At 38.8% G+C, this 13,799-nt stretch overlaps 1 protein-coding gene across 1 annotated transcript in view; it reads left to right on the plus strand.

Moving 5' to 3' along the window:
• PDE11A (phosphodiesterase 11A) overlaps nt 1–13,799 on the plus strand; it is a 412,338-nt gene that overhangs the window by 214,723 nt on the left and 183,816 nt on the right. The window contains exons 7-9 of the mRNA XM_043894853.1: nt 9,630–9,705; nt 12,322–12,389; nt 13,337–13,429. Of these exons, the coding sequence (XP_043750788.1) occupies nt 9,630–9,705; nt 12,322–12,389; nt 13,337–13,429 (237 nt within the window). The remainder of the gene's footprint in view (nt 1–9,629; nt 9,706–12,321; nt 12,390–13,336; nt 13,430–13,799) is intronic.

A 13,799-nucleotide genomic window follows, 5' to 3' on the forward strand; every position in this document is an offset into this window, starting at 1 on the left:
AAAAAACAAGTAGTATCTTAAGAATACTTCTTGCTAATACAATACAATAAGCCTGAATATCCCATATCCTTATATCTACAGGCAGACTCTTATCACATCTCTTCCTGATTAGTGATTTACAGTCAATTTACATTATCCTCATCACTTACAGTCCATTCCAATATAAGACAGCCTGCTTGCTCATTTACAAAAAAGAACAATTTGGGCTCTTGAGCAGAAATGCAACAGTTAGTTCTAAGGGGTTGAACATAAAAATTTCATGCCCTGATCCAGCAGTTAGAGGCAATGATGTCTGAAAACAGTAAACTGTGGTAGGTTAAGCAGTGACCATTTTGTGAAATCACTTTCTTCCCTATGATAAAATAAAGCAAGTATCTAGACCATCATTATTTCTTGGCCTTCCCCCTAAAAGGCTTTCAATCTGCCATACAACTAATACCAATTTTAAATGCAAATCTGGCAATAGATCATGATTTCTACATGTTCTCTTTGAGTGGTGCTGAAATTTAAAATTTCCTTATGTTTCCTTTCTCATGTGGAGGAGGAAAATTGGAAAAGAATTAATTAATGCAGATAGAGGTGAAAGAGAGTGGGAATTCTGCCTAAATAGATTGTCCTACAAATGTATGTGTGTTATGGCGTGTGTATCATGTATCATACTAGGAAAAGAAAATTATTTATCTGCTTAGGCTTCCTCCCTTTTCAAGGATATTTTGCTTCACTGATGGGTGTCAACTGCTTGTGTTAATGATGAATGAAACAGACTCCAGACTGAGTCACCACAGTGCTCTCCCCCAAGAGGCTAAGAAGCACGAACCTTCTCCTTTCAAAGCCTGATGTAAGATGGTATAGATCATAACGTAAAGACCATCAACTCAGATAATTTCTTTCATTAACATAGTATTTTCCTCAAGGTAAAAATATACTAAGACAAAATGGAATTGTTTCACCCTCTCACTAAAGGTAATTCTAGGATTATCTTCGAGGCAGAGGGTACCTTTTAGAACTGTGCCGTCTTCTTGCAAAGGTTTGAGTCCTCTCTTCTTAAGTCTGATACACGGGTCCATAGTTTTTCCCAGTAATTATAATAAGTCATTGTTTATCAGTGGTGGAATATAAGGAAATCATTTTTTAAATATAGGATTAATGGATTATCTCTAGTAGGTATCTCCACTGGAGAAAGCGTGTGCTTTTATATTCTCTACCTTACTGACTTCCCCAAATAATTTGAAGTTGGTTAACAAAAATGATAATTTGCAGAGAGGTTTCATGGGGAATCCTTTTCAAAGCACTTGCTACTTTTTCGTACAGATTTTCTCAATATAAGTTGATTCTGAGCACTGGTGTCTATCCTACGTTTTTCAGTGGCTCACTGGCTAATCCTGGCCATTTGAATGCTCTTCACTGAACGTGAGTAAGGACCCCAATCATTAGAGAGTAGTAAACTGGAATAGAGCTCCCCTAGTGGATTGGCCTTATTTCTGGGGTTTCACATTGTAGTACAGCAACTTGCAGTTAATATAAATATTAGAGATTTCTTTAATTTACAAGTGAGGAAGCAGAGGCTCAGAGAGCTGAAGTGACTTGCCTCAGGCCACGCAGCTTCCTTGAAATCGGGCACAGAACAGCCTGTGGACCTTCTGGTACCTAGTTCACTCCTCTCTCCCTAAGTGGCCTCTCAGGGGGACCAGCTACTCAGGGGCTGCCTGGAAAACGGGGTCACCACTCTGTCATTTCTCTCTCCACACAGACGTGAACTTGTGGCCAGCAGACCAACCTTTTTGTCCCATCTGCTCCAGTCACCAGCTGGGTGGTCTTAGGCATACTACTTTTATACATATTGTAGCATATAAAATTCTATATAAATGTTTTGTAAATCATGCTTATAGTTATAGTCATGTAACTATATAAATATTTAAATGTCAGGTGAAGATTTTAATCTGGTTGAGGACTAGGTTTTTGGTTCTGAGGAAGTGCTGGAGGTAGGTCCTTTCTCTAAATGAGAACATCTTTACACGCCACCACAGATGAGCAGATCTTAATCATGGACAAACCAACGTGAATGTCCTCTTCCTCAGAGACACAGTGGGGAAGAGGAAAGTCTCTAGCTAAGGAGAGGAATAAAGCATGATTGTTCATTGGCAGTAAAGAAGAGATGGTGGCAATAATCTGATGACTTGTAGGTCTTCGAGAAAGCCAGGTCTTTACCTGCCCGGCCAGAGAAGAACAATAGCATGTGTTAGCTACAAAGATGTACAAGGCTGGACATATGTTCTGTGGCCCCTGGGGGGATGTTCACCATATACTCTCACATAGGGACTGACCATATGTGACCCTGGCTCTTCACAAGAGTGGCCGGCCAGTTATCCAGGGCCAGGCTACCTATAAACGTTGTTTAGTTGCTAAGTCATGTCCGACCCTTTTGTGACTCCATAATCTGTAGCCTTCCAGGCTCCTCTGTCCATGGGATTCCCCAAGCAAGACTATTGGAGTGGATTCCCATTTCCTTCTCCAGGAGATCCTCCCGACCGAGGGAACAAATCTGCATCTCCTGCATTGCAGGCGGATTCTTTACCACTGAGCAACCAGGGAAGCCCACCTATGCACATAGGAGATGATCAGATTTGGGGAGCTAGCTACACTGACCAGGTCCAAGCAACCCACCAGTCTTTAAAACATACAACAAAAATCCTGTGGCTAATCAGAGAATTTATTCCATCAAGGTTTGCCTTAGCTGTACTGTTAAAGTTGAAACTGTATTTCTAACTTCTTTGCCTTCCCTGTGTGTGTGCTAAGTTGCTTTAGTCACATCTGACTCTTTGCAGCCCCACGGACTGGAGCCTGCCAGGCTCCTCTGTCCATGGCGTTCTCCAGGCAAGAATACTGGAGTGGGTTGCCCTGCCCTCCTCCAGGGCATCTTCCCAACCCAGGGATCGAACCCAGGTCTCCTGCTTGGCAAGTGAATTCTTTATCACTAGTGCCACTTGAGAAGCCCTCTTTGTCTTCACTATTTTGAAATCTCAGTTGTGAAACTATCAGCCCTCTTTTTGATAGAATCTACAAAGGGATGTCATTAATGTGATGTAAACCTCCTCCCAGGTGCTGTCAGGCACTCTCTGTGAGGGCTGTGGGGCAAGTAATCATCGTTGTCCACCTGCTGCGTGTTCTCTTTGTGATTGTTTTAAATATTTAATGGAGTTCCCTCCTTGTGGAGAACAGAGCGGCTTAGCCAGTGAGGCACAGTGATTACTTGCCTTCTGTCTGCCTGTTTGAGTTGACTCCTAAGAGTGGTGCCTGCTGGGCTTGATAGCGTGCTTGGTTTTAAGGCCAAACTCTTTGATTTATGTGTGGAAAATTATGACAGAATGGTTACATAAGATAGGTACCAAGCCAGAATCAAATTTCTGGTGTTTAAATTCTATAGTCTTATAAAGATTACTGTATGTTTGTTCTGTTATAAGGTTCTGCAATCCTCAAAAAGAAAAACAGAAAAAAACCTATTAAGTATAACTGATTATATTTACTAACAGTGACTCAAGAAACACTCGTTTCATGGGTTATTATGCTAGTGAGTTTTGTAATCTAATCAGTCATTTGCTCCACAGTGGGGGTATTCAGGCTTGGCTTCTAAAGACATTGACAGGAATATCATGTATGTTAATTTTCTTTTGCTGTGTAACAAATCACTACAAATGTAGAAGCTTAAGGCAAACATCTGTTTATTATCTCACGGTTTCTGGCATGGCATCATTGGTTTCCCTGCTAGAGTCTCATGGGGTGGAAAGCAGGAGCTGGCCAGGTGACATTCTCACTTCGTCGTGGCATTCTTTTCAAAGCCTGTTCAGGTTGTTGGTAGAATTGAGTTCCTTACAGTTTCAGACTGAGGATCCCATTTTCTTACTGACTGCTGACCTAAAGTCTCTACTCGCTCCCTGAGCTTGCCTTCAGGTTCAAGCCACATGGCCCTCTTACAACATGGCAGCTAACTTCTTCAAAGCCAAGGGGAAGAACTCCATTTGGCTCTCACAGAAGCTCACATAATGTCAGGAGTGACTTATGTATTCACAGAGATGGCTGTGCCATCACCTTTGCCTTATAACATGACCTAATCCGGGAAGTGACAGCCCTGTCATATTCACAGGTCCTGCCCGCCCACACTTGAGGAATGGGGATTATACCAGATCTGTACAAAATGGAGAGTGGGCACGTGTGAATCTTAGCAGCCATCTTTAGAATCCTGCCTACCACACCATAATAAAGACTAAACTTGAGTCTATACAAAGTATCCCATGAAATAATCTCTATGTCCTGATATGGAAAAATGTCCACAAGAATAAAAGCAAACATAGAGAAGTAAGTTTAGAATAATATACTTTTAAAAGTATATATAGAATAAATTATGTGGGTATATATATATATATATATATATATATATATTTTTTTTTTTTTTCTAAAAGACACCTCAAACTTAGCATGTCCAAAACAGAACTCACAATCTTTTTTCTTCCAAGCTTGCTTCCACTTCGCGACACTCAGCTGCTACCACCCAGATCCAGGCCACCATCATCTCTGGACTATTTCATGGATATAACTTCATAATCTATTGCTTGGCTTCCACTCGTTCCCTCCACACCCTGTTCTTAATACATTAGCCAGAGATTTAAAGTTTTTAAGTATGTTGTATCACAACTCTGCTCACAAACTCTTCATGGTCTCATTTCACTAGAGTAAAATCCAAATTCACAATTCTTTCAGAGCCTTACAATGCCTTACACAACATGTTGCCTAATTATCTATCCCCAGACCTCATTCACACTTCTCCAGCCACACTGGTCTCCTGGTTATTCCTAGAACATGCCACTCACTCAGGGCTTTTGTACTGACTACTCCTCTGCCAAAATACTCTTCCTTCAATATCTGCATGGGTCACATCCTTAGTTTTTATGGTCATTATTCAAATATTATCTGTTAGTAAGGTCTGGCACCCTTGTGTTTCTAATCCCTTTTATCCTGCTCTACTTTTTCCCCATAATTTTAATACCTTCTCACATATAATTTATTTATATATTTTTTGTATTGTTTACCATCTGTCTTCTCTCACTAGAATGTGAGCTCAGTAAAGGTAAGAATTTTGTTGGTTTTACTCACTGATGTATCCCTAAAAACTAATAGGCATTATTGTTGAATATTGTTCAGTATTGTTGAACATGTTATCTGTTATTTATTAATAATTATGTATTATTGAATATGTTATAAAAAGATATGTAACATATTAGATATTTTCAGGAAAAGATCCAGAAGAACTTATCCCAAATGGTTAATAGTTGCCATTTCTAGAGATGGCAAGATTATAGCTTTTGATTTTAACTTAAAATTTTCACAAATATATATATTATTTTTATAATCATGCAAAATTATAAAGATGTTTAAAAGCATTAGACCTTTTATATTTTTAGTGAAATTATATTTTATCAGGCTATTGTGAGCCTTCTAAAAACTATAAACTGCCACTCAAAACCGGAATTTAGATAATGCGAGATCTAAGTACACTAACTTGCCTTGCTGTATCTTTGAGGCATTATTTTTCATTGCCCTTGCCAGCACAGAGTTTTGGTTGGATGTTATTCTAAGATCCTTGTCTGAGGCTGTCCCAGCAGCATGTATACAAACCATTTGCAGATGACCTGCCCTTGTATCAGGTGGCTTCTTGAAACACATTGTCTATTTATAAATACATTCACCATGAAACATTTATTCTGGCCTTGCCTTTAGAAGGCATTGTGCTTACGAACTCAACTCGCAATAATTAGTTGCACTTTAGCACATCATCTGTGCAGCTTTCTGGCCTTTTTTTCATACTAGATCAAAAGAACACCTTAAAACAAGCACACTAATGCACAGCCAGCTATTATTTAGTCAATATAAGGTATACTACTCTGTTGCTTAATTTAATATTTCCCTCCATTTGTATAGTTATGGGTAAAGAGTTTTCTGAGCCATTTCATGAAGAATTTGTTTTCTGCCTGCAACAAAAATGAACAATTGTACCCAGCATTTAAACAAGAAAAACGTTCAGCAAGGGGAATGGCAGAAAGTAACTAAGAAGTAGGGCAAGTCTTATGCACGGATGGTTTGGTGGTCCGTGTGTTACAGAGTCAGGAGTGGGGGAAATCCGTCAGCACCCAGCTCTCCTCTGCCATGGGGAATTCATCTCCAGAGCTACTCAGTTAAATCTGAGGTGGCAGGATATTAAGTCTGTCACTCTTCAGTCTCATGCAGTTCTTCCCTGTAAAGTTCTTTCTTTCTTTTTTTTGTATTAAAGCCTGTTATAGACAAGTCAATAATTCTTCCCCTTGCTATGTAGCACTTAAGGATAATGGGGCTTCAGGCTCTGAGATCCTTTGACTTAGAGCATTAAAGCTCCTTTCACCTGCCAGATCTTCACAGCAAAGCACTGCTGCAATCTGGGATGCTGAGTGCTAGCCCGGCAGGACAGCTCCTTTTTCATTCTTTATGACGCCTTCTGGTCTATCAGTTATGCTTCTGTTACAAAAGGAAATGTGCAAAAATGGAAGCATTAAGAGACAGGGCTCTGCCAAGGTGTATTTGCTCCCAGTAATCTCTCAGTCGCTGATACTTGGTGTAAACCAGTTCGAGAGCCTTTTCAGAGAGTAGGGTTTGGTAGGGAAGACTGGATAATAGATACTGGATTTCCAGATGACTAGGAGGGCAAGCAGAGTCAGCAAGATTACTGAGACTTCAATAAGGTATCCAATGGGGAAGCTGTAAGTATGGAGTCCCATAGTTCTAAGTCAAACAGACTTTGCTGCATCAGTGGTGGATATGATGCCTCTGCTTTAAGCCCAAATGTTGGTTATTTTTGAGGAGTGCTTTTGTCAGAAATTTAAGGAATCATTTGTTGGCAGTGTTCTAGAAGCCTACATGCAGATGAGGTTGGCGTAAAGAAATGTCCCTTTGTTCCAGAGAAGTCAGGGGACAGACTCAGAACATCTCCCTCACTTCTCCTAGAGCCAGAATTTCCCACTGGTAGATTGGCATTTGAGGGGTAAAATATTACCTTAGATTACTGTTAAAGTTGCACATATCCTTCTAGGGAAAGAAAACACATTATACAGTAATGAATAATATTATGTTATCACCAATTCTTTTAATATTGCCTTTGAGTGCCTTTGAGAGTCTGGAAAATATGACTATATTTTGATGGCTCCATGAGGTAAACAGTCTTAAATTATACCCATTAACTGGAAAGACCCAGTGAGGACAGAGACTAAGCAAAAATTTTGGTGTATACATCTTTAATTGGAAAGAACTAGGCACCCCTAGATAATATATTTATTTTAATGCTAGCCTCCTGGAAAGGCTACTTAGTCTCACATGGCCTAACATTTGAGATTCTAATGGTGTAAATTTTAATCTCAGAATGATGGAGCAGGGACCCTGTGGAACAATGGAGCAAATATTTCTGGAAAGGTGTTTTCTTTCAATACTAGTAATATTGACTAGTAATATTGTTTTGATGACAAAACATCTTACACAGTTTGAAGCCCTTTCACACACATATTCTTATAAAATGACCTGGAAAATAAGAAAAAGCAGAATGAAGAAATGATGAGAAGGTGCTCTAATGCCAACATCTGGAGATAACTAGTGTTAATAGTTCGGTGTGCAAAAGGTAAACATTGATGAGAAAATTGAGGCATGAAGAGTTCTGGGGACGTGGTCGGGATTGAGAGGCCAACAGATATTTTTGAGCTCATTGACTGATGCGATCTGCAGACTTGGGTTACCTGATGCACAAAGATGATTCCTCCATTCTTTCTTCTTCCTCCTTACACTGTTTGGCATTCATTTTTCAAGGTCTTGTGCTTCTATGAGGGTTTCATCTCCCATCTCCTTCTCTTGCAATCCCTACGAGGGATTACCAGGCACTCCCAGGCCTTCCTGTCTCATGTAGTCATATCAGTTCAGTTCAGTTCAGTCGCTTAGTCGTGTCCGACTCTTTGCGACCCCATGGACTGCAGCACGCCAGGGTTCCCTGTCCATCACCAACTCCCGGAGCTGTAGTCAATATAACCTAACCTAAATTAGCTTAACTTTCCAGAAACAATGGCCATAGCCACAAACAGACAACCAGAGAATTGCTTTAATGATCTTAGAATCAGAAAACTCACTCTCGTCACACTCTGTCATCCTTTTTCCTTCCCCTCTCCCGTCTTGTCGGGCTCATCAGCCAGCAAATCATCACCACCCCTTCTCTCTGCTCTCATAGCCAGTGAGTGCTGTCCCACTTCTCTCCTTCAGCCACGGTGGGAGAGACTAGAAACATTCTCAGCGTTCTCAGTCACCTCTCCCCTCCTCCTGGGCTCAGCCCACGCGGGACTCTAGCTCTGCTCACTCAGTGTGGCCTTCCTCTCCTCCAGAACTCACTGCTTAACTTCTGTTCCTAATCCCATTCCTTCTTCCCTTGACTGTCTTTGCCTTCAGCTATCCTTCTGTGTCACTAAAGCCAGTAGCCCATTTTCAGCACTTATCCTATTTGACTGTTCTGCACCATTGGACACCATTGTTCCCCTTTAGCTCTATTTAGAAAATAACCATGTCTCTTCTATACAGGTAATTCATTATCTCAAATTTAGAATATAGAAACAGTAGTTAAAAAAACTCCCATAGGCAGAGTTCTTTCACGGCATATACATATATCAAATCATCATGTTGTACACTTTAAATAAGTTACAGTTTTGTCAATTATACCTCAATAGAGCTAGAAGGAAAAAGGATCAGTGATTGCCAGAGGGATGGGTAGATGACTAGGTGGCATACAGAGGACTTTTAGGGCAGTGAAGCTACACCGTATGATCCTATAATGGTAGATATGTGACATTATAAAGTTGTTAAAACATAGAATGTACAGCATCGATCGTGAACGCTAATGTAAACTATGGAATTTGAGTAATAATGATGAATCAGTGTGGGTTCATCAGTTGCAACAAATGTACCACTCTGGTGAGTGATGTTGATAGTGAGAGGTGTGTCACTATGTGTATGTGTGGTAGTGGAAGGTATTTGGGAACTCTGTATTTGGTCTCATTAGTTATGAACCTATTTGTTGTTTTGTTTTTTTTAAATAAAGCCTATTTTAAAAGCAAAGAAACAAACACTTCTGTAGACAAATAATTCAAGGGGAACTATTAAGCTTATAATTTTTCCAGGATTTTCCAATGTGCATAATATGTATTTGTACACCCACAGGTACTAAGACCAGTAGCACTTAATATATTAAATTTTGCCCTGTTTATAAATATTCTTCTACAGCATGATTTTAATTAGATGGATAATATTCCACTGTGCTGTGATTTACTTAATCAGCTTCCTTCAGTGTAATGTTCAGGTTGTATCCAGTACATCATTAGTATAAATAATGCTATGGCTTGATTTCTTTGGGATGTACATTGTGATGTTTTAACTGGAAAGAGACAGGCAAGTATATACATTAAAATTATGTCTTTTTAAAAGTTACTTTTAAATGCCTGTTATGAAGAGTGGTAAGCCATATGTCTGAAATGGGTAGATAATATTTAATTTTAATTAATTACTTTCATATGTCCTAGGCTGACCAGATATCTGGTTTTCACATAAGATCGGTTCTCTGCGTCCCTATTTGGAATAGCAACCACCAAATAATTGGTAAGACATTACCTAAATTGTCAAACTTCTTTTGTTAGAACAAAAATGCAATTTACTTTAAAGTATATCTATCGTTTTTTTGAATGTACCCCTTTTCATGTCCAGGACTCATCAACTTATGTTTCATAGTCTTGTGTAATCTCACAAGTGAAGACTCCTGATGAATCAACATTAAGCAGGACAATGCACAAATATTTATTCCTTTAAATAAGAACCAATCATTTTGAAGTTGGTAGGGATTTCAGAAAGCAGCTAACTGAACTCTTTTATCTTACTCTGTGGAAATTGAGGCCCAAAGAGAGAGAAAAGATTTGAATAAGGTCACAAAGTGAGTTATTAGCAGAATCCCAAATAAAACTCAGGCTTCTTAATCCTAGTACATCTATATGTTTTTACACATGGGACAAATGCAAAGGAAGTATTGTTAGACATAGACTGAAATGTGTCTTTCTGCCTCGATGGTTCCAAAATAGGTTACACTTTCCCCTGAATATGGAAATTGTGGGCCAGAGCAGTTTCCAATTTTTCTGTCCCTCCCTGCTCCTTTCCTTTCCCTCGAAAATTCATTCAGGAAAATCTCAAACCTAAAATTAAGCAAGAAGGGGTCAGTAGTTAAAGTCAAGAAGTGGGAAGACAGTAGTTGTTTAAACATAATGAAAATGTGTCTTTCTTCTAACAGATGTAAGATAACTAATACATTTGGGAACTAATATAAATTTGTCTCTCTTTGCTTCACCCTAAGGCTGCCTCTTAAACTCTAAGATATTGGACTTTCCAAAGGATTTAGTTTTCTATAAATATTAACACTTGAATTCTAAGAGAATTTTTTCATCAGTTTTCTTAATTTGCAGAAAATATTAGTATTTTTAACATAAAGTATATTCTAAGATTTGAGAATTTGAATCTCTAGAGCAAAGCATTAAATTACATCATGTGTCAAGTTTTAAATATATTTAAGGTTTGCTTGTTTATTTTGGCTGTGCTGTAGCATGCTGGATCTTAGTTCCCATATGAGGGAACCCCTTCCCTCTGCAGTGGAAGCATGGAATCCTAACCACTGGACCACCTTGGGAAGCCCCATAATATATTTAATGAGAAGAGAAATTCCATGAGAAACAGCTTGCATTATCTGTAGATGTCCAACGGCAATCTCACATGCAGTCTTACATTTCATTCTTAAGTATAAACATCTATTTTCTTTCACAGCTAAGACTGTAGTTTGCCTGTTACACACTAAAAGCTTTGTATTTTATTATACATGTCTTCTACCATATGATGGCATAGCTCCCTGATGGGAAGTTAGGTGTTTTTAAAAAATAAAAGCATTTAGAATTACAGTTATATATATGTGTGTGTGTGTGTGTGTGTGTGTGTGTGTGTGTTAGGGACACAAAGGAATGTTTTCAAGATTGTTGAATTTTTCTAGTTAAACTTGTTTTCTTTGATAGTACCATGATCCCTGGGTCATGCCCAAAACATCTAGTATAATTCTGGACATGAACTTTGGAAAGAAGACCCACATAAGTTAAATTTTGTAAAACTAGTTTAGCCCCATTGGTAGCAGGCAACAAAACTAGCCTTCCTTTGAAAGTTAACTGGATCATAATTCTTAACATTTCTTGAATGTTCTCTCCATGTGGAGCAATATGCTTTACAAACATTATTCAAATGTTATTTTGTTTAATCTTCATAACCCACTGAGATAGTTAACATTTTAATCCTCATTTTACCAATGAAGAAATTCAGTGTTAAGTTAGGTAATGTGCTCACAGTAACACTACTAACAATGGAGTTGAAATTCAAACCAAGGCTGTTTAACTCCAGAGCCTATGTTCTTAATCACTATGCCATGCTGCCTCATTCAAGCACTACGCTTCAGAGAACTGAAAACATTTTAATTATATTTTTTTAAAACTTGTATATTTATATAGTTATATATGGCTTCCCAGGAGGTACAGTGGTAAAGAATCTGCCTGCCAATGCAGGAGGTGCAAGAGATGTGGGTTTGATCCCTGGGTCAGGAAGGTCCCCTGGAGAAGGAAATGGCAACTCACTCCAGTATTCTTGCCTGGAAAATTCCACAGACAAAGGAGTCTGGCAGGCTACAGTCCATGGGGCCACAAAGAGTTGGACACAACTGAGCACACACACACACACACACACATGCATATATATGTATATATGTGTACACCATGATATATCAATTATTGTACACAGTCATCTTGAAAACCATTTTTTGGGAATCTGGTTAATACCTGGTAGAACTCCAGGCTTCAGTGAGACATGGTCTGGATATCAGAGCTGGAAAATGGACTGCATCCCTGTACATCTCATATCTGTTCTCACAGAGGCAGCAGGTGTTAGAGCAACCTGGGATTAAGCTGAGTGTCTGCACTTAAAGGAGGCTAGAGTCATCTTGAGAAGGAAATGGCAACCCACTCCAGTACTCTTGCCTGGAAAATCCCATGGACGGAGGAGACTGGTAGGCTACAGTCCATGGGGTCGCAAAGAGTCGGACACGACTGAGCGACTTCACTTTCAGAGTCATCTTGCTGTCTGTAGGAACACGATGTCCAGTGTCAAAAAATGACCACATCTCCCAACCTCTTCTCACAGGAGTGGCTCAAGTGTTAAATAGACTCGATGGAAAACCTTTCGATGATGATGATCAACGACTTTTCGAGGTAAGAAAATAAATGTCTGAACCAGGGATTATAGCTGAGTCAGTAGTAGTCTCCTGGTTACAGCTTGCCCACACCAGGAAGGATAAATAATTATTAATGGATAATTTTTAATCATTATACTTTGACAGCATGATGAAATTTAAAGGAAGATTTAAAGAATGTATCAGTGTTTAGGTAAGATTTGATTCTCTTGTTCATGAATCAGGTTTTTTTTTTTATCCTAATTGATTGCTTTTTATGGAACTGAATTGCCTTCTTCTTCTCTCTGAAGTGTAAATCGTCTTATCTTTTTCTTGTTCGTGTGTGTTCAGCCTTGAGACCTCTAACCAGGTGCACTGCCATCCCCTGTCTTCTGTTCCCAGGCTTCCATTTATTTACTCCCGTCTGCCCTCAGCTGGAGAGGCTAGCCTTGAACAGGCTTCATGGTAGACTTTGCACCAGGAGCCAACATGAGAACCCCATGATTATTTTTCTCTAGCTGAGAATATGTCAGAACTTCTTTACTAACTGGTTCAAAATCTGAATCCTCCTCCGTCCCCTTAACATTTACCTTATGGATACAATCACTTGGTTTCTTTACCAAACTCTTTTATACCCTAGCTTTTGAAAGAGGTTGCTTTTGGTTAAATGAAATGAAATGACCAAAATCAGTTCACAACCTAAATAAAGTAAGAACATGTTTAAGTGGACTATATGTTTCTAAATGTATAAAGTTATTTCTTCACAATAACATTAAATTAATAATTTTTCTCTTGTGCAGTGTGAGAGATAAAGCTGTTACATGACAATAGTAATTAAGAATTTTATTGTACATATTTCCCTAAGGCCTACCTCTGTGTACAATAAAATTATATTTTCAGGCCCATTCCTGATGCCTGTCTGCTTTTATATTAGATTATGCCAATGAGTTATTACACTTTTTAATTAGTGAACTCTCTCTTTCCTAGGCTTTTGTCATCTTTTGTGGCCTTGGCATCAACAATACAATTATGTATGATCAAGTGAAGAAGTCATGGGCCAAGCAGTCTGTGGCTCTTGATGTAAGTGCAATATATTTATGTCAGAATTTATGCTAAAAGCTCTAATCTTTGAGCAGAAAAAGTCCTTGTTATAGAGTTTAGCTTTTCAATTTTTAATTATTTATTTATGGGGTCAAATTTTAGTGTCATAGATTTGAATTTGATGAAAGCTACAAACCCTCTCTAGAAAAATATACATGTGCGCATAGTTTTACATATAATTTCAGGGATTATAATTCAGGTATAATCACAGATCCCCTGCAGCCCAACCATATATGTTGTATAACGCATGAATGGTCAGTTGTATCTGACTCTTGGCGACCCCATAGACTGTAGCTCACCAGGCTCCTCTGTCCATGGAATTTTCCAGGTAAGAATATTGGAGTTCATT

Source organism: Cervus elaphus, chromosome 33 (assembly GCF_910594005.1).
Source record: "Cervus elaphus chromosome 33, mCerEla1.1, whole genome shotgun sequence".
Lineage (NCBI taxonomy): Eukaryota > Metazoa > Chordata > Mammalia > Artiodactyla > Cervidae > Cervus > Cervus elaphus.